General features: G+C 35.7%; 1 protein-coding gene across 2 annotated transcripts in view; it reads left to right on the plus strand.

Annotated features, from left to right (window-relative positions):
• The window catches only part of pkn2a (protein kinase N2a), a 62,292-nt gene that overhangs the window by 6,826 nt on the left and 30,578 nt on the right, over nt 1–24,888 (plus strand). For both annotated transcript variants that reach the window (XR_012391544.1, XM_695612.11), the window contains exons 2-4: nt 3,463–3,754; nt 19,625–19,779; nt 22,541–22,670. Coding sequence is in view for 1 of the 2 variants with exons in the window: in XM_695612.11 (XP_700704.3) it covers nt 3,463–3,754; nt 19,625–19,779; nt 22,541–22,670 (577 nt within the window). In the remaining variant the exon portion in view is untranslated. The remainder of the gene's footprint in view (nt 1–3,462; nt 3,755–19,624; nt 19,780–22,540; nt 22,671–24,888) is intronic.

Below are 24,888 nucleotides of genomic sequence, written 5' to 3' on the forward strand. Positions count from 1 at the left end.
GTGTCTGTGCTTTGCGTCTCACGCCTTCCAACACCAACATGGGTTTATTACATGTCAGCATTTGTTATCTGAGGCGCAAGTCATTTATTAAATAAAGAAAAGATTCACGCAACTTCTACCACAGCGAATTCAGTTTTTACTTTTGATATTTGGCGCCAGTTAATCAGGAAGTAACGATTTAGTTCTCCTTGACACATTCGATGGAAATACTTGTTTTGCATCTTTGGATGGAAACATCTGACTAATGACTAAGTAAAGTCAGCAACAGGAATATAGACTGCTGTCACTTTTATGTCGGGACACCAAGGCAATGGTCGTCCATTGGGCTTTATCTGTCCAGCTTGTTGTTAAGGTGTGTTCCACACATCAGCTCTCGTCATGTTAATGGAAGAGCTCGTTGGCTCAATTCAGCATTTAGAATTGGTGTCGACCACTGGCTGAAGTGAGTGCTCTGATTGGTTACAAAAGATCAAAAGAAAACCGGCACACTGCCACTTTAGCTATCAAACGTATTTAATATCACACACAACGTTTCGACCAAGATGGTCTTCATCAGGTAAAGCATTACAAATGTGTGCCGATTTTCTTTTGATCTTTTGCTATAAACTTTTATTTTTGATCGAGCACCTGCCTTTGAGATTTTCTAGATGTGCGCACATTTCTGTTTTTCACTCTGATTGGTTAATCATCAACGAATCAGAGCGCAAGTGTGATGTAGCAAGTAAACAATTAAAGTCAAGAAGGTACACGAATAGGATGGCTGTAGTTTTGCTACATTTCTCAAATATTTGCAAATGATAGGATTTATTAGATCATCAGACATTAGCAGGAGCAAATGCCTCTAAATGACACTGAGCACGTTTACATGGACAGCAATACTGTGATTTAAATATGATTAAGGAAATACTCTGATTTCGGGTCTGTCATGTACAGTAATTTTTGATGACCTTAATCTGACAAAAGTCACAATCGAACTGTCAATCTAATGAAGACATTTGAACATTATTGAAGTGCAGTACAGACCTGTAAACAAGCACCTTAAACTATTACCATTTTGTAATATTTTATTACATTTTGCAACAAGAAATGCACACAGCAGTGGACGCTTTTCACATTTCCAGGTTTCTCAGTAGCGGAAGTCTTCATAGTTGGGTAAACTTGGAGCGCAGTAAATAGGAGAGTACAACCAATAATATTTTTACAATTCTATTTGCTGAAATAATAAAAGAAAAAACTCCATGATGGTGTTATAAAGACTTCGCAAAAAAAATAAAAAATTGTGTGAGACTTATAACGGTAATTAGTCAATAAGCGGTAATTAGTAATTAATTAATTTGACGCAAAGATGATATAATACATTCATTAATGCATATAAATGTTCATACGTTTATTTCAGGCAAGAGAGCACATTGTTGCGGGTGCATGTATGAAAAGTTAGTGAATGAAATGGCAGAACAGCCCTGTTGCTTGAGAGTTTGTATCCATCGTCATCTGTTTAGACACATCGTGTGAGAAATTAACTGCACTGGTAGCAAAATTATAATCGAAACGCTGATGAACACAGACTGTTTTTGTGTGTGTGTGTGTGTGTGTGTGTGTGTGTGTGTGTGTGTGTGTGTGTGTGTGTGTGTGTGTGTGTGTGTGTGTGTGTGTGTGTGTGTGTGTGTGTGTGTGTGTGTGTGTTAAACTATGTAATTTCGAATAGTCATGTAAAGTAGTTAATCAAAGTATATGCTATAACATGTACAAACAGGAACATTCTTAAAGCTGCTCATGTAAACACCTTATTGATAGTATTGTCTTTTTCAGATTAAGGCAAATAATTTGATTAATGATGCTCACGTAAACGTAGTCAAACAAAACGCTGCTTTGTTATTGCTTTGCATGCACGTGCTGGAAGTTCTGTTTTTTCGTTCACAACACAAAATGCAAACAATGCATCATTTAGTACCACTGGTTTAGTAGCATTCGTCAGCACTAGTTGTTTGCCATCATCGACTTGGTGTGTCCTGGCCTTAAGAGCCAAGCAGATCTGGTTTACTGTTACGCATGCATTTTCCATTTCAACTCTTTAACAGAAAAAAAATTCTTTGGCACATTTAGAAAGAAAAGTGACATGACAATAGTCATGTTATATGATTTTGTTGATTTCCATGTGAAATTGGGCTTTGTGGAAATTTAAATGTGAACTGGTGAAAAAGGAACAGTGTATGAAGCAATAATCATTGTATCTCAGTTAATGTTACTTTTGGTGGAAGTACATGCTTTTTGGTATATTTGTCCCTCATGGACTGGGAGCAGTTTTAGTCCTATGCCATTTTGTGAAACTAAAATAGCTCAAACTACAGAGCAGGTTCTGATTCAGCACAGTAGGAAGTGAATCTACTAAATGTTGTTTGGGGAAATACATTGCTCATGTAATCCTGGCACAGGACAAGACATGCATATACACAAAGCTAATGCTTATTTCTCAGAGTTGATGATCAATATTAGATTGAACAATTCTAAAAAAAATACACGTTTGCCCTCGTTCCACATAGTAATCAGGAAAGTGGTCAAAAGTGGACAAGAGTAAGATTAAAACACTATTGTGCAAATTTGTTTTTTACCTCTGTAGGCAGGGTTCAACGCTAAGGATTTTTTATACGGGTCCGATCGGGCCATTGGTTAAGATTTTTACTTGCCCTGCCAAAATTCTCACTGGCCCCACCAAAAAAACTAAAACGTTAATAGCTATTTCTTCGCCACATATTTTAAATAGTGGCAAAATTATGCCTGTGAATCTAGAATTTAAACATTTTAAATATGTTAATAAATGTATAATGAGCAAAATTCAAGATTTTATGCAAATGAAAGAGCAGTATGAAAAATGTGCTGGTATTTAAATGCAATTCTAAATCATTTTTATAAAAATGGCTTGCCAAACTGACAACTGTTTTTTTTTTTTCTTCTTTTTTTTTTCAGTTTCTTAATTTTGTACCCATGTAATTTTCTGCTTCTAAGACTTTAGAAACAGACGTTTTCTTTTAGCCTCATTGTTTAATTTTGCCGTCATGTTGCCATCTTTTCGCTGTACTGGTTGTTACCAGGTTACAAAAAAAAAAAAAACGTGCTCATCGTTACTGGCCGATAGGGACCAGTAACAATCCTGTTTACTGTCCCGAGTGTCTTTTACGCTGGCCCCGGGCCACTGGGCAGTCCTTATTGTTGAGCCCTGGTAGGTTTGTTCAGGAAATAAAGCTGAAAGTAAAACTAATGTTGACCTGCTTCAGGCAGTCTGTTCTTTCTTTTGGGAAACCATTTCTTCATATAAACTCTGATCTGATCACTGACAACTTTGCTAACCTTTTACGTCCACAAACGACTATGTTAAGCACTTTGTGGAAGCTAATATCCGAAAATGGAATAATAGGAGCACTTTAATGTAATATATTTTGACTTTCCAATGTTTGTTTTCTACAGGCTGGCATGGTTTCGGAGCAACTGGGCCTGGGGCACAACCTTGACCTGTCTGACACCATGGTGCAACAGAAGCTAGATGAAATCAAGGAGCAGATCAAGAGGGAAATCCGCAAAGAGCTGAAGATCAAAGAGGGAGTGGAAAACCTTAGAAAGGTCACCACAGAAAAAAAGAGACTGGCATATGTTGATAATATGCTTAAGAAGTCCAACAAGAAGCTCGAGGAGCTGCATCAAGAGCTGCAAGAGCTCAACGCTCATATTGTGGTGAAGGATCCAGAGGATCTTCTCTTGGGTATGAGTAAAGCTCTTCTATGTATTTACACTACTTGTACATATGCAAAATTTGGCTAAATAAATTGTTTTGAGTTTAGCATATATCAATACTTATAATATTGTTTTTACTCATTTAAATAAAATGTTAAATTCTGTTGAACGTTATATTAATAATAATCTAAATGCGGCTTACTATCAAATACTATCCAAGATTCGAAAAATTCTGGAAACCTGTAGCCATTGTCATTGGTTAAAAATTTTCAGCTTACGTTAAAATATCCTCTTTAGTTTTTAACAGAATAAAGAAACTCTAATGTGATTCCAAACTATTATAAGTGAGTAAAATGTCAGCAAAATAAAGTTTTTGGGTGAACTATACCTTTAATTCTAATTGGTCAACAAACATTCTAATGCGGAATTCACACCAAATTCACACTGCGTCACTGGTTCTAGTTTTCTTGTGGGAGGCTCACGTAAAATTTTGAGATGAATGGTTTCGAACTTGCAAGGAAAACATGATTGTTGCAAATCCCATGCATTCAAGGCAAACGTGTCATGCATTTCAGGTCTTTCTATCTATTTGTCCTTTCGCGACTTTTTTGGTACTATACCAGCGTTAATATTTAATTTTGCACAAAGGCGAATTTAACAATTGTTTCTTAAAAAATAGGTGTGCCCGCAATTTAAGAGTCACTCATAAATATAATTAAATATTCAGTTCCATTTCATATTATTTAGCTTTAACAACTATGTACATGCATCAAAATTTAAATAAAATGTACTAAATGTGATTGAAAGATGTTACAAAACATGTCTGATGCTCTTGAGGTAGGATATGGGTAGGGTGAGGGGATAGGTTTGGTGGTATGTACAGTTTTAAGTGTGGGTTTAGATGTAAGGGATGGTCAACAATCAGAGATATGATTCTTCCGTATAAAATCAGATATCTGTATTTTCCGAGCTCAGTGAGGCAAGCCCTGTAATTTGGGTGGTGGGGTCTCCATCATCATCAAAACAGACAACCTGCTTTATTCCCGATGTCTTTTAGGGATGTAATCGTAGACCTACTTTGGCTACTGTGTATAAAACATAATGATATTGTGTGGTCCTATAATGTGAAGCCATTTACAATATGCAAAATTATGAATTGCTTTGAATGCATGCGCAGCTGTGCACTTCTTCCATGCTTACATTTGCATGTCACGACCACGTGCACTCTGAACATTTATAAATAAAGCTGCAGGAAGCACATTTGTTATTATCCTCTTCAAGTCATCTGTCTTTATGTCTTCATTCAGTGCTACAGCCTAGCACCTCAAATTGAATACCTGAAAGTGTCATAAGCTTAGATCATGGCTTAAAAGGTATTAAGTTTATAAATCAATGTAGAGAAATTGAAGGCACTTAAAGTATTTAAAAAGCCTTAAATGCTATTTTGCAAGGTATTTAATTTTATATCATTTTTGATTATACAATGTATGGTTGTATGATAAAGTTTACCTGTAATAAATCTGTGAATATCAGGATGCTGTGTAGTTGAAATCAATGAAATCCTTGACATCCTGGTACTTTGTTTACTGCAGTAACCAAGGCAACACCATTATTTCTGCTGTTCTATAGGCGCCGACCTGCTGAATTAGCTAGATTTGATAGATTTTTTTATTCAGTATATGAATAATGTTTTCGTATTTTATTAGTTTCTTACATGAATATTTAGTAAATATGCTGTAAGTTAAAAACTCGCCAGTGTTTCCGGTTAAAGTGGTTATAAAGTCTTAAAATGTATGGAAAGAGTCTTAAAGTCTTAAAAGGTATTAAATTTCTCTCTCTGATTTCTGTATATACTCTCTAGATGATACTAAAAATGGTTAAAAATATCTTTATAAAAGAGTAAGAAACTTTTTTTTGTCATGTATGATATATTTCTAGGGTGGAATGTTGAAGTATATAAGGCTATTTAATTCAACTGGACGTAATATTTTTTACAGTTCAAATTGTTGACTGACTAGTAGTTTATTTATCACATTGGAAATAAAGAGTCGACTAAATTACAGGGAAAGTTATATTCTGTGTAAAAAAGAGAAGTAACCACGTTAGTGGCCCCATCTAGCGGTGGTGTGTGGATCTGTCCCAACATTTGAGGTACGAAGTATAAACCTATTAAATTTTACTTGGGTCAATATTAAACTGCTAAACATTTAAAGCGATAACACAAAAAAAAATTAAACCTAATTGTGTGGCTAATAACAATTTAATAATATTTTTAAAATTTATATTATTTTTTTTAATTATTATTTTTATTTATCATTTATTATATAAAGTGGGACCAAATATTTATATAGAGATTTTAAAAATGCATTGAAATATTGCAAGCATTTAACCCTGTTTTACTAATGCTTTTTTGAATGGGCTTTATATTGTCCACAAAACACTTTTGATTGCTTTGAAGATTATACATAGACTTGTGAGAAATGTGAGCCAGTAGCACACACAGCAGGTGCAACAGGTGTAGCACTTCTTCTAAACCGAATGATTATACTACAACCTCCTTTGAACTATAATATTTTGTTGTGAAGATCTCCACAAGAAGCTTGATCAGATCTTTTTCCCTGCTACTAACCACATCCTTGGATGTGGCAAGATTTAGCCTGGGATGGAAACCTTATCAGATGAGAAGGGGCTTTTGTTTGGTGACTCGGCGCAGGAGGAATGTTGCCCGGGTGTCACACCTCTGTGTCAACCTCCTCATTCTGTGTCCGCCGAGCAGAAATCAGCAGATCTGCTGGAAGACAACAACAGCCTCTCTGATGATGTCATAGTGGCCGACTGTTGCCCGGATAGTTGATTGGGTGAAGCTGCTGCCCTCACTGCTGACTCGGGTCAAGCCTTTTGCAGCCCTTTACATCATCGGCTCTTATTACAGCAAAGGCACAGGCACAGCTGTTTGGTTTTTTTGTAGCATACACACACACACACACACACACACACACACACACTACTGTTCTAAAGTAGAAAATAATTGAGCCATGTCAGAAGAGTTCTTGCCCTCAGTCATGCTGCTCCAAGTGCCGTTTCATACTCTCCCAAGAGAAATAATGAATCATTTCTGGAAATTGTTTTTAATTTCAGACAGGTCAGCTTTATTGCCCTATGTTTAAAATGTTATTTATTCCAGTAGTGGTATAAAGCAGAATTTTCACCAGTCATAATTTGGTGTCATGAAATCCTTCAGAAATTATTGTCACGTTGATTTGTTGTTCAATTATTGTTGGTGCTCAAATGTTAACAGTGGTTCATAATTCCTTATTACTTTTACATCATATTATGCATCCTTGCTTTATATATTTTAAAGATTGTACTGGCCTCTGAACTTTTAAACTTTAAATGTCCCACAAAAAAATTAAGCTAGAAAAATCAAAACGTATGGTAGTGAGAAATGTTTGTTTTTGAGCATCAAATAAATAGATGACAATTATTTATAGGGGAACATGTAACTAAAGACTGGATTAATGAAATTGTAGTGTGATGTCATGTGTATTCATATAGCACATTTATTGTGTATGGCCATGTACCCAAAGCGCTTCACAATCATGTGGGCTGAGTGGGCCTCTCCACACCACCATCAGTGTGCACTATTCACTTGGATGATGCGACAGCAGCCACAGATCAACGACTCTGATGCGCTTACCACACATCAGCTATTGGTGAAGATGAGAGACCATGATACCAGTGGCGCAAAAAGGGGGTATGCAGTATATGCGGCGCATAGGGGCGCCACACATGGGGGGGCGCCATTGTGCCAAAACTATTTTTCAATTTTTTCTTATAATTATATATTTTTTATACATATAAATGCATATTTTGATTAAAAATATTTATCCTGCATTTTAAATAAATATACAATTGTATTTTATTGAATAAAAAAAATTATACCACCCCTCCCTCTTCTTTGACCATTTGATTGATCCGTTGCTCGGTTACAGTCACATGTTCAAAATGGAGAGAAGAGTAAAGAGACGTGGAGCGCGAAATAGAAAACAAAAAGAGAACAAACAATGCCTTAAAATGAAAAGTGCCATGACAAATTGGATAATAAGGGATTGGTAAGCTTAACCCACACTATTATTACCATACGTTTAATCAACTTCTAATGTTTTTGGGAGCGACGGGCAGCCATATCATTAATTATTCATTATCGCCACTCAGTCACTGCATGCAAGGACTTTTACTTAAAATAAATGCAGGTGAGGTGGTTTTGTCCAGGCAGGGGGACAGTGACGCACGGCCACACCTAACTGCGTCCGAAATCGCATATTTGCATCCTGTATAGTATGCGAAAAACACTATAATTCTATAGGCTAAAGCCACGATGAGCTGGTGTAAAGTTAACTTTATGGTAAACGCTTTTGATAGTAGTAGATTTATGGACCGTCAACTTCAAAAGAGAACATTTTTTATTTACTGCATTTAAATATTGATTACAGTTACTATAGTTATTTACAAAAGAGCAAAAATGAATTTAGTTTGATCCTCTGTTTTGTTTGATAACAGAGGTGTGAATCTGACTTTAAGAATGCAATGAAAACATTTGTTTTGTTTATGCTAATATAAGATAATATTACTTGTGTTTCAAATAAAACATGTTTACATATTATTGTGTATTTGTCTATTTACACACCTGAATCTTAAAGTATGCGCTTTCATTCATCTTCAAATCGCGTGTATAGAAGCCGTCTTTATCACTATGGGGTGCGTCCGTCACTCAGTACCGTTATACTGATTCAGAGGCTGCATAAGGGCGGCAATAGACGCATAAAGCTTTACTGGAAAGGACGTGAACGCTGCCGTTTTTACATTAATTTTAACGTGCTGTCAATCCAAAATAATGTGAAAGCTTAATTCTCTTAAACAGTTCTTGCATCACATTTGAGATCGGCTCTGTGCAGCTGCTACTTTCACTTTTCATAGAAACATTACAAAGGCAGAAGAAATACGGGAAAATACACACACGGAAGAGCGGATAGAATGATAAAATATGGTAGATTTAATTTAGCAAAAACGAGAGGGTTTATAGGTATGAATTGCATACGTTGGCACACACATTTTAATTCATAATAATTGAAAACAATAACATGCAGTCACACATCCTTGTGTAAAGTTCATGTAAAAGTTTTATCAAAATAAACTGTCAAATCATACTTACAGTTGAGCTCAAAAGGTATGAGTAATCTGAAAATTTTTCTTTATTATTACTAATTAATTATTTTGCAAAAATAAGAGGGATTACACAAAATGTATGTTTAAAAGTAGGCTACAACCATAAATATTAGGGCCAGACAGAATCTGCAAACATTTTTTTCTATTTCTGATAAGAATTACAGGCAGAAAATACTACTTAACCAACTGTATTGTAAATAAATCATATGAACATTTTAATATTACTATTATTATATCACAATAATATTAGTGAAATTAATTTAAATACTGAGTAAATATAAATGTACACAAATTTACACAAGTAAATACATAGACTCAATGATGGGCTAAAAATCTGTAGAAAACTGCAGATGTCTGCGCATGTAGACTCCGTGTGGGCCTACTGAATATATTTTAGACAAAATAGAAAATAATACTTGGATTAAAAAATTCCCCTATATAAATTTTAGATACCTAATTATAATGATTCTTAACCCTGTTAAAACTGACACGAACAAATAGTCAGAATATTCTCATTTTTTGGAACTGTCATGTTTATTAATCCCATCAATATCCATTTTTATACCATATACATGTTTTTTTATAAATTTATTATGTATCATATTGATACATCAGGCCTTTTGGTAACTTTCTTTGCTTAAAACTAGTTCAATTTAGTTCCCAAAAAGTTTGCCTATAACATTTTGATCAAATAAAACTTTTCAGGCAGTTTGTCTCTATTTTTTTAACTAAACATTGTACAGTCTTTTTTATTTCACTTTGTAAAAGGTGTGATAGCAATTTGTTGTTCATGTGAAGACAGACCTTACACCTCTCACATATGCATGTGAGAAGTTATTGCATTTTTAAGTTCTTTTGCCCTTTACGACTCCCATATTTATCATTTTGTTTGGACAAATGTACAAAAAGAACAAAAACAAGACATGTCAAGGTGTTATAATCATTTGGTGAGGAAAATGGAATTAAGAAGAAATTTGGGAAGGGATGAGATGTAATTCTTTGTGACTTAACATGCTTAATGTAATTATACTTTTACTACTTCATACTATTTCAGTTGCGTTCAGAACTTCGACATGTTGATAAGGAAATTAATATGGGGGGGGGGGGGCAAAACTTGAACTCGCATACATCTGAGTAAATGTGCAGTTGCGCCCCTGCATGATACAGCCAATTTGGTGGATGGAGATGATTGGGAGGCCATGATTGGTAAAAGCCGATAGAGGGAATTTGGCTAGGACACCGGGGTTAGACTTGCCATGGGATTTTTAATGACCACAGCGAGTCATAACCAGGGCCAGACGGAATCTGCGGACATTTTTTGCTATTTCTGCAGAGAATTTTGGTAAAAATCTGCGGATTTCTGCGGAATTATTTTGGGAGTATCCAGTGGAGTATCATAACTAAAACCTTAATATATTAAATAAAAAGTAATAAATTACTGAATAAAAACTGAATAAATTCAGATTTACACATTTACTCAAGTAAATAAACAGAATTAATAATGGGCTAAAAATCTGCAGAAATCTGCCGAATTCTGCGAAAAATCTGTGGAAAATCTGCGGAATTCTGCGCGCGCAGATTCCGTGTGGGCCTAGTCACAACGTCTCATCAGAAAGACAGCGCTCACTGACAGTATAGTGTCCCCTTCAACATACTGGGGCGTTAGTACCCACACAGACTGCAGGTTTAGTGTCCCCTGCTGGCCATTCTAACACCACTTCCAGCTGCAACCTAGCTTGTCCATGTGGTCTCCCATTCAGGTACTGACCAGGCTCAGCCCTGCCTAACTTCAGTGGCGAGTACCCGGTCTTGGGCTGCAGGGTGATATGGCTATACTTTAACTTCCATAATAGGAGTAAACTGTATTGTAATGTTTATTTTGGATATATACATTCAAATATTTTTCTGAATTTATAAGGCAGCATTAATGGGTTGTTTGCTGCCCTTCATATCCCACAATCCTGTGCCTTTCATTTTTGACATTTGAGCTACAAAAACAAAGATGGCATCTCCAAGGCTTAGATGTCATTTGGTGTTTAAATATAAATTTTTTTTTTACCAAACTTTTCCCTCTAATTTCTAGTGAGAGGTTAGTATTGTAGTATGCAAAAATTATTATTTTTGATATATAAATATCACGAAAGCTCTCTTTGTTTAGTTCAGGGGTCACCAATCCTGGTCCTGGAGGGCCGGTGACCCTGCAGTGTTTAGCTCCAACTTCCCTCAACACACCTGCCTGGGTGTTTCAAGTATACCTAAGACCTTGATTAGCTGATTCAGGTGTGTTTGATTAGGGTTGGAGCTAAAATCTGCAAGACACCGGCCCTCCAGGAACAAGTTTGATGACCCCTGGTTTAGTTGCTCGTCATGCTGTCTCAGAAGTCTTCCATAAGGGTGCTTTTACACTAGCACCTTTGGTCCACACCCGGGTTCATTTGACGTCAGAGTACGTCAGAGTTCAGCTAGAGTGAACGATGTCTTCTGATCTAACCTGTGAACCGTACCTCAGTCCGCCTGAAAGAGGTGGTTCTCAAAGTGAGGGTCGGGGCCCCCCGAGGGGTCGCTGTACAATGAAGTTGGGTTGCTTGGTGATTTCCAAAAATCTATTTATTTTTGGTAAACCATAAGAATTACCTTATTTTATCCATAACCAACTTCAGAGAAAAAATAGTTGTGCTTAGTTACTATATAGTTACTATAGTAGCTTTTAGTTTATTGGATTGCGACCCCTGGGGTAATTACATTATATCAAAGACACAGCAATAGCGTCTGAAACAGCATATTGATTTTATAACACCAGGTTAAACTTGCTGGCCCATTTACAGCACTCACAAACGTAAAAACAAATTTAACAAACAATAGACTTGGGTCTATTGTTGTGTGTGCGCCATTGCATGCAAGGATATTGGGGGTCACGAGTCACTGGCATTGTCATTTTGGGGGTTGCGGGCTGAAAAGTTTGGGAACCCCTGGTCTGGGCTACGGTTCGTGTGAACTCTGGTATGGTTGACTTCTGATATAAATGCAGTTGTACCAAATAACGGAAGTGAACTGCCAACTGTACAACAAACTTTAGTTTTCATGAAGTTCATTCATGTATGTCGGTATCACCTACCTTGACTACAAGCAGGACTGACTCGGTGAAAACAGTGATAATGTCTGCTTGTCTCCTCCAAAAACGATTTCTGCAGACATTGTGTGATGTTCTAAATGTTTTTAATATATTATCTTCGGCAGATAGACGCAAGTGGCTCTCTGTATTTTGGTTCTGATAAAAGCAGAATGATTGTGATATGCGGACGTCTCCATTTTGGCGCTTTGCTTTCGTGACCATCACCTAGCAACAGCTGTACACAAAATAGCAGCTTGGTGACGCAAGCATACCAGGGTTCAGAAGGAAAAAAGACAATGTGAACACAAACCAGCTGAGGAGGAATATCGAACTTGGGTTCGGACCAGGCATTCGGACCAAGTGTGAAAGCACCCTTAAATCCCATTTGCGAGGTGCCATCATACACAAACGCTGCACCCAAAATCACTTCCTGATAGGGCAGCAAGTCAACAATTTAACTTTCGACACAGTCTTTGCATGATTTACAACACTGGTAGTAGGTCTGCACAATATTGGAAAAATCTCACATTGCGATATTTGTTTATTCGGCGATTATATATTGCGATATGAATACAACTTCACTAGATTTGTTGACTAACTATTTGGAAAGAATTTATAATTGTAGATTGATTGGGATAATTCTGTTTAGGAGTGCATACGATAAAATAAACAATCTACAAGCACAGAAAAATTCAAGAAAGAAAAAGATATTAATTAAATAAACAACATTTTACTGTTTTCCCGAAGGGTCGAACTGTATTCAGGTATACAGTAATTGAATTATCAAATGTAAAATAAAACTGCATAGTCTTCATAGTATAAACAATTCAATCAAATTGATTTGATTTAATTGTTGTTAAATTCAAATCTGTACAGTTTCACGGTTAAAACCTTCACACAGTCACAGGCCTCAAAAAACACTTGCAAAATGATACATTTTGATCCAAATTAATAATAATAATTACTTTAAATTATATTTTATAATATTTTTTATAAAATATATATATATATATATTTATATTTTTTAATAAAAATTAATAATAATGTTTTTAGCAAACTGAAACACATTGCTAACATTTCAGTATAATTTCTACTATGATTTACTAGATTGTTAGCATGTTTTAGCTAATTGTTAGCATGTTCCGTACATTATTTATCACACTGCTGCTAGCATATCCCAGCATTTTCTTAGCATATAATGTATTTAGAATGTTTTTATTAAAACATGCAAATATCATGTTTCGAGCAAGTTTTAACAAACTGCTAATGTATCTTAGCTCATTATATATTGCTAATGTATTTGGCGCATGACTAACATATGAAAGTGTTGTAAAAATAAATGAGGGAAAGAAGAGAGAACCCAGTCCAGGAGACTTGAAACAAGCAGAATTCCTTTACTGAGACGTGTTGATTAATCTGCAGTCATATAGCATCTTCAAGAAGTCCATGTGTCTGCAGAAGCCTACTGGAGATCTGCAGTTTGCGAGTTTTATCACAAGTCTGATTTAAGACAGAGATGTCTTGTCTATATTTTGTTCTTAGGAGGAGTGGAGATGGCTAAACAAAGCATGCAAATTCTGTATTAAAGTTCACTTAATAACCGGCATATAGGTGTGAGAATCCTGCCCAGCAACTGACCAGATGAGTTAATCAACAGCATTAAAACAGTGTGCAAATGATGTTGTGGAAACAGAAAACGTCTGACTAGTTGACCGACTTGAGAAGACAATAGACACAGCCGTGCTGTGAAACTGACAATTTGCATTACTTTGAGACAGTCAGGGTTCAGGAAACCAAAACATTTTAAGGTCCGTCACACCTTAAAAACAACTTTTCAGTTATATATAGATTATATAAATTTGTATTCCCACAAAAGCATAAATAGTTGTTTAAGCCCAGTGTAATGATCGATTTAGAATAGCCTGACAGTTTAACAGAAACAAATAAAATTTAGCAGTATTGTCATTTGCTCAATATTTATTTTAACAGACTTTCCAGTCCAGTAGGTTTTAGTCTTTTAATCATTTTTTCAGCACCTCTTACGCCTCATTGTAGTAGGTTAGTAATTCCTGCTGTGTGTGCGGGCATCGTTTTCTTACCCTGAAGACTCTGTTTATCATAACCACAACAGAGGCATCTGTATTTATGCCTTGCGTAATGACGTGACTCAGGAGTCTCCAGGTGCTCAACAAAAGACAATTGTTCCTCATTAACATGTGTTTCCTGCACTGAGGTGCTCTGTGAAGATTTATTAATTACAGACGACGATTTTTGCTTCCTCAACAGCCTAGTAGAGCTTTGGTAAGAATGCAGGTTGTCCAGTACACAGTCTGAGATATTTATTATTTTATTGGATATTTTAAAAATATTTCAAATGAAGAGGTTTAAGCCTTATTGACGGTTCATTTTGTTTGATATATTGAGCCATGTAGAGGGATACAAATTTGCAGTATTTATGCTGCTGTTTGAAATTGTTTGGTTTTTAATGATTTAAAAAATATTTTTGAAAGAGTTATCATTTGCTCATCAAGGCTGCATTTGTTTGGTCAGAAACACAGTGAAGACTTACATTAAGGTGATTTTTTTTTTACAGTGTACCTGTTTTATTATATATAGAATTATATTTTAAATTATTTTAATTTATTTTTGTGTTGGAAAATTAAATTTTTACTCCATTGTTATCAATCCAGTCTTTAGTGTCACAAAATCATCTATTACTGGTTGCATCTGAATTAGTGTACAACTTGAATAGATAGTACAACTGAATTTAAATTAACTTCATGACTATTAGATCAGTGCATTCTATATAGTAGACTATATATATATATATATATATATATATATATATATATATATATATATGTATATGTATGTGTGTGTGTATATATATATATATATATATATATATATATATATATATATATGTATATGTATATATATATGTGTTTATATATATATGTGTATATATATATATATATATATATATATATATATATATATATATATATATATATATATATATATATATATATATATATATRTGTGTGTGTGTGTGTGTGTGTGTGTGTGTGTGTGTGTGTGTGTGTGTGTGTGTATATGTATATATATATGTATATATGTATATATATATATATATATATATGTATATATATATGTGTATATGTGTATATATATGTATATATGTATATATGTATATATATATATATATATATATATAGATAGATAGATAGAGTGATAGATATTATAATCAATCTATTATTTTCATATTATTTTATTAAAGCATCGCAAGTTCTGAAATTGAACTTTTAAAAGTGAACAGCCATGTTTTACTGCTGCATAAAACAAATTAGACAAATAACCAACGTAAGCTAAAAAATAATTAGCACCAGCACTTCTAGTAGGCACACAGATATACTTTTGGTTTAAAGGGAACCTATTATACCCTTCTTTATAAGATCTAAAATGGGTCTCAGATGTCCCTATAGTGTGTATGAGAAGTTTCAACTCCAAAATATCCCACTTTTTCTTTTTTTCTTTTTTACAACTCTTAGAAACAGCTCCTTTTCGTTTTTGTTCCAAATTGTGTGGTTTTGAACACTGTTTAAATTGAAATGAGCTTTTTTTTTTGCATATTAGGTCCCCTTTAAATCATTAATTTATAGCAAACTATTACAATATGTACATTTGCAATATTGTATATAATATAATATACAATATAATATTTTGGCATTATTGCTGTTGACATGGAGATGACAGAGATGCCATCAAAAACATCTGCCTGCCACCATATTGTTCATGTTACCCAACTCTGTGGTTGCGTAATATGCCATTTCGAGAGCTGATGTTTTTGTTTGTTATTAGCAGAAGTCTAACAGGTTTCATTTATGTATAGAAGTGGGGGTAGATTTTTCTAGTCTGAACATGAAAAGCGGTGTTGTGCTTCACTGAAATAATTTCAGTTTTCACAGTCACTCATTCAAACAACACAAAAAAGCATTCCTTGAAAACTGTTTGAAGAATTAAGCAGCCACACACAAGTGTTCTAGCTCCACATGGACAGATGTTTAAATTTTGCTGCACCAACAAAAAATATATTAAATTAATCTAAAACATAAATTGTTTGTGCTAGGATTAGTTAGACTAGTGCAGCTTCTAAATGTGGTTCTGGTAGGACAAATAAAGAATCAGGTACTCTTGTTGCAACATTCTACCTGTTATATGTGGTTGAGCCAGAATTCTGGAAGATTTGGCCACAGAAAATTGCATAAATAAATTACAAACTATGTTGCTTCCAGTGTCTTTTTCGAAATAAAAAATTGCAAAATTCTTTCCAGTAGTGTTCGGTGGTGAAGTAGTTGAAAACATTTTACATTTTTGTGGCATATATGGAGCCTGTTGACTTTTCATTTATAAATTGAGAGATTTCTCAAAATGTCAAATTTGAATAACTTGATTATTAGCAAAAGTGTTTGTAATAAACAGTGCATGACTGACGTAGGGAATTTTTTTTATTTTATTTTTTTATTTTTCCCCTCCCAGAATTTTTTCTCTCTCGTTTGCTGTGATCGGCCCCGTATGCAGCCAAACTTTAAAATTCTAAAAGTAATATATATTTTTTAATTGTTTAACTGATACTATTTATTGGTTACAAACGCACCCTTTTGGTTACCATTTAATAAGTCATTCAGAGCTAAGGACTGAAACCAGCTCATGGTTTTGGATAAACCATGTTACAATAGTTTACATATGTATAAATATGTAATTTACAAAAAAAGCCTTTTTTTAGAGGTGTTTTGACAGTTCAGAGCCACCGTACAAGCAAACAGCTAAATACAGATACTATTACTTTAGAAAATGCTGCATAAAGTCATCGTATTTCTTATTTTAGATTCTTTTGAACACGTAGCTGCTGCTTGTCAATCAGATGCTTCTGCGCTCGTTCTTGCTGTCAGTTGTGGGAAAAAAATTATCGATGAAAAGTTTATGATAAACTGCTGAGAGTTTCACTCAACTGCGGGTGCAGATTTGGCCTCGAAGTCACATTTTGACACAAAACCTGCATTGAGCATGACTTTGACAAACACAGAGCAGTTGAGAGCCCCTATGCTGTATTCACCTCTCCCCCGTGCTGCTGTGTGGGTGTGTGTGTGTGTGTGTGTGTGTGTGTGTGTGTGTGTGTGTGTGTGTGTGTGTGTGTGTGTGTGTGTGTGTGTGTGTGTGTGTGTGTGTGTGGTGACAGCTCTCACGCGCGCTCGTTATAATCAATATAAATATTCCAATCAAACTGAATACAATCTTACATCAACAACACATGGCAAGCAACGCGTTGATAATAACAAATAATCATATTACGTTAAAAACAACCGTTTTGTTTACACATGTTGTAAAATGTGCCGCAGTTTAGTGCGTGCGTGCGTGCGTGCATGCGTGCTTGCGTGTGTGTGTGTGTGTGTGTGTGTGTGTGTGTGTGTGTGTGTAGCGGAGAGACAGAAAAGAGGAGCATTTTTTTTTTCACAATGAGACTATTTTCAGTGATGTTCCATCTTTAGTGACTAATTTTGTTGTACCACACAGAGATTAATAAATAATTTAGAACAAGTTACATGTGTCCTCGTTCATTCACTGGCTGCAATGAAACGAGAAGGGAGTTAACCCTGAAGCCAACATTTAACAATGACACACAATCAAACATATCTACAATGATAAGGGACGTGGTTACTTATTAGTAACCAGTTATTAACTTGAGTTATTAACGCACAGTAATACGACGTGAAGAAATGACGGACTTTGAAGGAATGAACAATGTGAAGGAGATTAAGTAATTACGTAATTTATCAGCTCAAAGATATCGGCCTAATTTAGACGTCGGATCGATAATGATAATCTTAAAAATAGCAATTAACGGCCGATAATGATAAGGTCGACGATATATCGTGCATGTCTAAGACATATGTTTCCTTTCGTTGAGCATTTTGTTGTCATTGTGACTGCTATTATGAAGTAGCATTTATTTATTATTGTTTTATACTCCTGTCGCACATTGAGTGTTAGAAGGCCCCATTACAAATAAAAAGTATAATTATAAGATTGTAATTTTGAACATGCATAAGTGTGCATAAACAGTAGACAGTCAAATTACTAATAAACAATGTGTTTATGGTTTTTATTTTTGGTATTTTTATTGCCTTTTATTTTGATAGGATAGTAGTTTAGACAGGAAACAAAATTGGAAAGAGAGAAAAGATAAGATTTATGAGGCGAAGGTTCAAACTTGGGACATCCAAAGTATAGTTGAAGTAAAGTTGCGCTACTTGTTGGTGCACCATCCTCAATGAGTATGTTTACTTGGACACCAATAATCCTATTTTAATACGATTAAGACAATACTCTGATTAAGATTTTACCATGTAAACTGCAAATTGTTTATATATATATATATATATATATATATATATATATATATATATATATATATAAAAATTTTTTTTTATTCATTTATTTTTTGTTATGCTGATTTTAGTCGCATTATTGAAGTGCAGTACAGACATGTAAACACCTTAATCAAACTTTTACTGTGATGTAGGATTTTCACCGCATTTTGTGACAGTATAGTTCGTACACACATGGCTGTTTGACACTATTGTCTGCACCTACCGAGACAGTGAAGGACCAAAGTTTTTTTTTCTTCATACGACGTGTTGATATCAAATTCCAATAAAACTACACTCTTCCAGCAGTTCGTACTCTCATCCAATATCATGTTTGTCATGAGGGGCATGCATGAAATCTTCCTGAATGAAAGTAAAAGTGCCAAACTGCAGTAAAGTCAACAAATTAAAAATCAAAGACCTGAAATTACATGAAACTCCAGTGGAAATGGAATTATGTGCTATAACATGTAAAACGGGATCATAAAAGGAACATTTAAAAAGCAACTCATGTAAACACCTTAATCAATTTTTTGTCTTATTCAGATTAAAGCAAATAATTTGATTACTGGTGTCCATGTAAATGGAGTCAGTGTTATTGGCCCAGACAAACAACTTGTATTTCTAGTGTAGACAGATACCAGTATCGTTTGATTGACTTATCTTGCACATTGCTTACAATTGCATTATATTGCAGAAATGCTTTTAAATTTAGGATGTATGTCTTTTGATTTTATTGGTTAAAAGTGATTATTGGAAATATAGTGAGTTAGCCTTACACCATTACATACTGAAGTAAAGTTGTATTGTTTTTTTTCCAGACTTGCTGTAGTTGCTTATGTGTGAAGGTGAATTAAAATTTTGACGCCAGTCGTTTTTATGTAAACACGATGAACAGTTCATTGCATCACCAAAATAATCTGGGGCGTTTCTATTTACTGTGCAAAAAGTCACTATAATAGTGACCAGCCGACAAGACGATCAAGACCAACATGAGAAGGGGTCAAAAGACAAAAAATATCAGATTTTGATAAGATTATCTCTTTTTAACCCAGGGTTGCTCCAAGAGGTCTGATCTTTAATTTTCTTCAGGTTTTAAACACTAAAGTTCTGCCTCTTTTTTTCCCCCCAGAGTGCCCACTTACGCTGGACAGCCCTAAAAGTGAATCACGTACATGCACTAGCAGCAGTAGACTAGCAGCCCTGAAGAAACAGAACGACATTGAGCTGAAGGTGAAGCAGGGGGCCGAGAACATGATCCAGATGTATTCAAATGGCTCCTCGAAGGTAATGTACCATTTGGTTTTTATTTAATGACTTTGTTTGGCTTCAGGCTCTTTTACCGTTGATGTAGAAGCCAAGTTTTGTTTACAAAGCTCAAGAGAGAACAGTATAGACTCAGTTTGGCTGTCTACCTACACACAATACACTTCCATTTAAGATTTTTTGTGTGTGTTTGAAAGAAGTTTTTATGATCCCTAACACAGCAATTTTTATCAAGACTGTTGCATTTATTTTAAATAGAGTAAATATTGTGCAAATGAACATGCTCATTTATTATCCATGTTAAAGAAAAGTTAGGCAGCTAATTCGTTTTGTTGAAATTGACAGACTTTTTTTTTTTCTTAAACCCCTTATTGAATAGACAGTTTAAAAAAGCAGCATCTGTTTGCAATACAGTTTTTTTTAATGAGCATAATAATGACTAAATATAAAGGGCATTGTTGTGCAGACAAGAAATAGATCTTTAAAAATCCTCTGTAACGCTGTGTTCAAACCAGACGTGAATGCGCGGATAAATCGCACTATTCGTGAGTAAATAGATACGTGAAAATTTGAGTTTACTTCAAATTTGAGTTTAGTTCATTCCCGTGTCAAAATCCACTTAATTCGCATGTCAAATCCGCTTTATTTGCGCGTCAAATTTACTTCAGAACTGACGCTGATACACGTGATAAGCAGAGCTTCTGTCTGCCCAGTGACTTTAGCTTTGTTTGCTAAATGGCTAACATGGTTTTTATTGACACAATAATTGTGTTTATGTGCTTTATGAAGGCTGAAAAACAGTGTTGATTCATTTGGAGCATTGTCTGAGTCCACTAGATCCTTTTAGAGGTGCACCCAGTTCTGTGAGCTCATAAACTCGTCCAGAAACTTAACCTAGATGATGGAAGCTTTCAGCTATGCTTTTGACTGAGCCGAGCCCAGTTTGATGAACTGTTGTCTGTGTAGGCAGGATGATTTTCCTCCGGGACATCAACAACAGGTGCTACGTCATAATCACGCCCCCACAAGAGCAAGCTTCTGATTAGTTAACGCGGCTTGAATGTCTGCCGAAGTTTAGATTTTCGAATGTCTGTCGAAGTTTAGATTTTCAAACATGAAGCGTGCAAAGTGCTCAATTCGTGCCGCGCCATTCACGCGTACTGCGTCATTCGCGCCATGCCATTTGCTCGTCTATCGCCGCAGGATGTCTAAACGCGTCTTTGCATTGAATTAACATGTAAATTACTCATGCTTGACTTGATATTTTACACCTTTTACAAGAAGGGTAAGAAGTGTATTTTTTTTCTTTGGTGTCTCCAGAGAGTGTCTGTAAAGTTTTAGCTTAAAATACTCACCAGATCACTTATTATACCATGCTGAAAATATACTTATTGGGGTTAAAGGAAATGTTAGCTGTTTTTGTAGCCTGTGCCTTTAAATGCAAATGAGCTGATTCTCCCCGTCCACCGTTCTTACATGTGTGTCTGTTTCTCGTGTCTTACGTCAGATAAACTGCAGTCAGTGACTGAGACAGACACGGATGAAGCAGAAATTCAGTTTATGAGTGAATATGGTTATTTAGTGTGTTTCTTGTGGAGTTTATTCAAGCCCTTCTGCAACGAATTATACACAAATATTATTATACACACACAGACACATTTAACTTTCCACTGTGTTTAAACATCTACTCACAAATGTGACGGAATACAAGTTAATATTCACTGCTATATGGATATTCATTAGGCTACTGTACAAAATAAACCTGATTTATTGTCCACAAACCAGGATTCCTGTTGTGTGTTTAAATAATCCTCCTATAGTTGTGGTCATTCCAGCAGTTATGAATTAGATAACGATTTTCTTTATTACAAAACATGCAACTGTTTTAAACACACAGTTTTTTTTTACAATTGTAAACCTCATTCTCTTGGGGTGCAGCTTAATCCCAGGTAGTTGGAACAGACTTTTTAATCACAGTTTCTTAGCAAATCCTGTCTTGTGTATATGATTATATGTGTTACTATGGAGACAGTTTATTACTTGCCTGTCAATTCGGTGGGTGTGTAAAACTCCACATTTACGTTACGTTGCTGTGGGCCTCAAAATCGCTGCGATTGCATCCTATTTCAACATCAGGATTTTTAAAAATAGAGACTTGTTGGATTTATCACTCCAATATGACTGTGAACACACTGTACCTACACACAGTTCTGTCCAAACAGCTTACAAAGTTGATTTTGCATCATAGGTGCCCTTTAATTCGACAAAAAAAGTAACCCTATACTTTTAAATTGGGGTAAGGAGTAAGGCCAGCACACATTATACATGTCTAAATTTACTCTGTTCGAAACACAGGCTCCAGAACTACTGCTTGACTTTTAATAACATGTTAAAGTGCAGCTCCTGTAACTTGCCTGAGAGGTTTGGCCACAGGAGCGGCACTGACAGTGAGTTGATACCCTCCGGCCACACACACACACGCACACACACACAGACACAGACGGGTGTCAGGATGTGGAGTATTAACAGGCCTGGAGCCCTATGGGAAATTAAGCGAGGGCTGATGTCAACCAGGAAATGACTTGTAAACGGAAGCCTTTCCTTCTCACACTCGCTAACAGACCCTGGAATATGTTTAGCCTTTGACCAGCCTGCACGAGAGCGCTGCCAACACTAAGATGTTATTAAAGATGACTGAAGGTCTAATGAAGGGAAAATAAAAATATACAGAACAAAGGTTTTTTTTTCACCACATGAAATCTGATTGTTGTTGACTTTGCAGGACAGAAAACTTCTTGCGACGGCACAGCAAATGCTTCAAGACAGCAAAACCAAGATCGAGTTCATCCGAATGCAGATCCTCAAAGCCAGCCAGACCAGCGAGCTCAGTTTTGACAACAATGATGTCATCGGTAACGCACACAATTTCATAAAACCTTTCTTAAAAAAAGGTCTTTCACAATTTAATATCTTAAAAGAAATCGTTTACCTGAAAAGTAAAGTTCTGTCATTGTTTATTCACTTCCCACTTGTTCAAAACTTTTTTGACTTTGTTCTGCTGAACACAAAAGATGTTTTGAGAAATGCTATTAGTAGCCATTGGTATTAATGTTATTTTTATCCTTTTATTGATGTTAATGGCTATTGGTTCTTCTTTTAAAGGCATAGTTCACCCAAAAATTAAACTTGTCATCACTACTCGTTCCAAACCAGTTTAAGTTTCTTGATTCTATTAAGCACAAAGTGAAGTTTTTTTATTTACTAATTTTGAGAGGATCACATGCTTGTGATTGATCTCGGCTGGTCCCGCATTAGCTAACGCATAATTCACCAATTGGATGATTCCTAACTCATTATAAATAACCAGGATTTCTTGCCTTATTCATCTTCGTCTTGAAGAATCACACCCTCCACACTTACACTCCTTCCTTTTCCTTGATAGGGTGGCACGGCGGCCCAGTGGTTATCATTGTCGCCTCACAGCAAAAATGTCACTGGTTCAAGTCTCTTACAGGCCAGCCGATGTTTCTGTGCGGAGTGTACATGTTCTCCCCATGCTTGCGTGGGTTTTCCCTGGGTCCCCTGGTTTCCTCTCACAGTCCAAAATATGCGATGTAGGTGAATTGACTAAACCAAATGGACACCATAGATGAACCCTTAGGGCGTACTCGCACCATGTACAGTTGTCTTAAACCGTGCCGAAGCACGATTGTCCCCCCTTCCTTCTCCCCCGACGGCCCGCACTCACATTACATTCGAGCTGGAGCATGCTTAAGTCATTGATGATGCACTGTTTAGTTTAACAGAAGAGAAGTGCTCTCGCTTAGCACAGAAGAGATTACTTTAGTCATATCATTTTAGTCATTTGATATGCAGTGTCATGCAGTCAAATATTTCTAATATTTTGCTGAAAAGATCAGCCACTTTTGAAGCTCATAAGTGATCATAAAGTCCTTGTGCTGCAGGAATTAGGAGGTTTGCTAAAGGTGCACCTGTCCTGCAGTGAGGGGTTTGCATCTTTAATAAACTACGACAGTTTGCCTTCATTGAACAGTAAGAATGATTGATAAATCCATGTGACTTTTAAGGAACTGTTTCATGTCTCGTCTTCAGTTTTGGGCACAGGCGTGCTTTGCACTCACGTTACAAGCGTACCGCGCCAAAGCCCGAGTTAACCTCTCTAGCACACCTCTTCCAACCGGGCCAGGGTGGCCAACTCAACCATGCCTGAGCCCAATTCAGAGCACCCACACTTCTCAAACAAACCGGATAACGCACCTGTGCACAGTTTGGATAGCACAGTGTGAGTGCACCCTTAATCAGCAGTATATCTCACTGGCAATCCCTAATTTGTCACTAACCATAAATAAGCGGGGAAGTTCATGAGACCTACCTGAGCTCAAACTCCACTCTTGCATTGCAAATGGGAGGGAGCCCCAGGCTCGAGGATCTTGTGAGCTCAGGGCTCTCATCCGGGACAGCATACCAAACATGCTTTATAGTCATCAGCTAAGTGTAAAGTCTTGAAAGAAGTATTATGAAGAATGTTGGAAACCAGTAACCATTAACATCCATAGTTGGAAAAACCGATACTATAGAAATTATCAATTGCCAGTTTCCATCTTTTTTCAATATATTTTCTTGTGTGTCCAACAGAAGAAAAAGTCAAACATGTTTGGAAGGGTTTAAAAAATGACAGAATTTTCATTTTTAGGTGAACTATCCCTAGGTGAACTATCTTTTGTGTTCAACTAGAAAAAACTAAATTCATAAAAATTTGAAACCACTTGAGAGTCGTGTGTGCGTGCGTGCATGTGTGTAAATCAAGACTTTTAATCTGGAGCTTTGCTTCCCAAAAAAATTTCTTTATTGATCAAACTTTAGATACTTAGAAAACAAAAAAAAAAAAAAGAGTGAAAGAGCCTGATCTTAATGTACAGCAAAAGAGGTTTTTATATACTAGAGTTGAGAGTTATTTAAATCTTACATGTATTTGCTTTTCTTTTGTTTTTTTAATATAAAGTAGTGTAGATAATTTCAAGTTGTTGTTTTTTTTTCAAAATTAGAATGATTACATTTAGCGAACATGCTGAAATATTGTGTTAACTTAAAGTTATTATTAGATTAGAA

The sequence above is a fragment of the Danio rerio genome, chromosome 2 (genome assembly GCF_049306965.1).
Source record: "Danio rerio strain Tuebingen ecotype United States chromosome 2, GRCz12tu, whole genome shotgun sequence".
NCBI classification, from domain to species: Eukaryota; Metazoa; Chordata; class Actinopteri; order Cypriniformes; family Danionidae; genus Danio; species Danio rerio.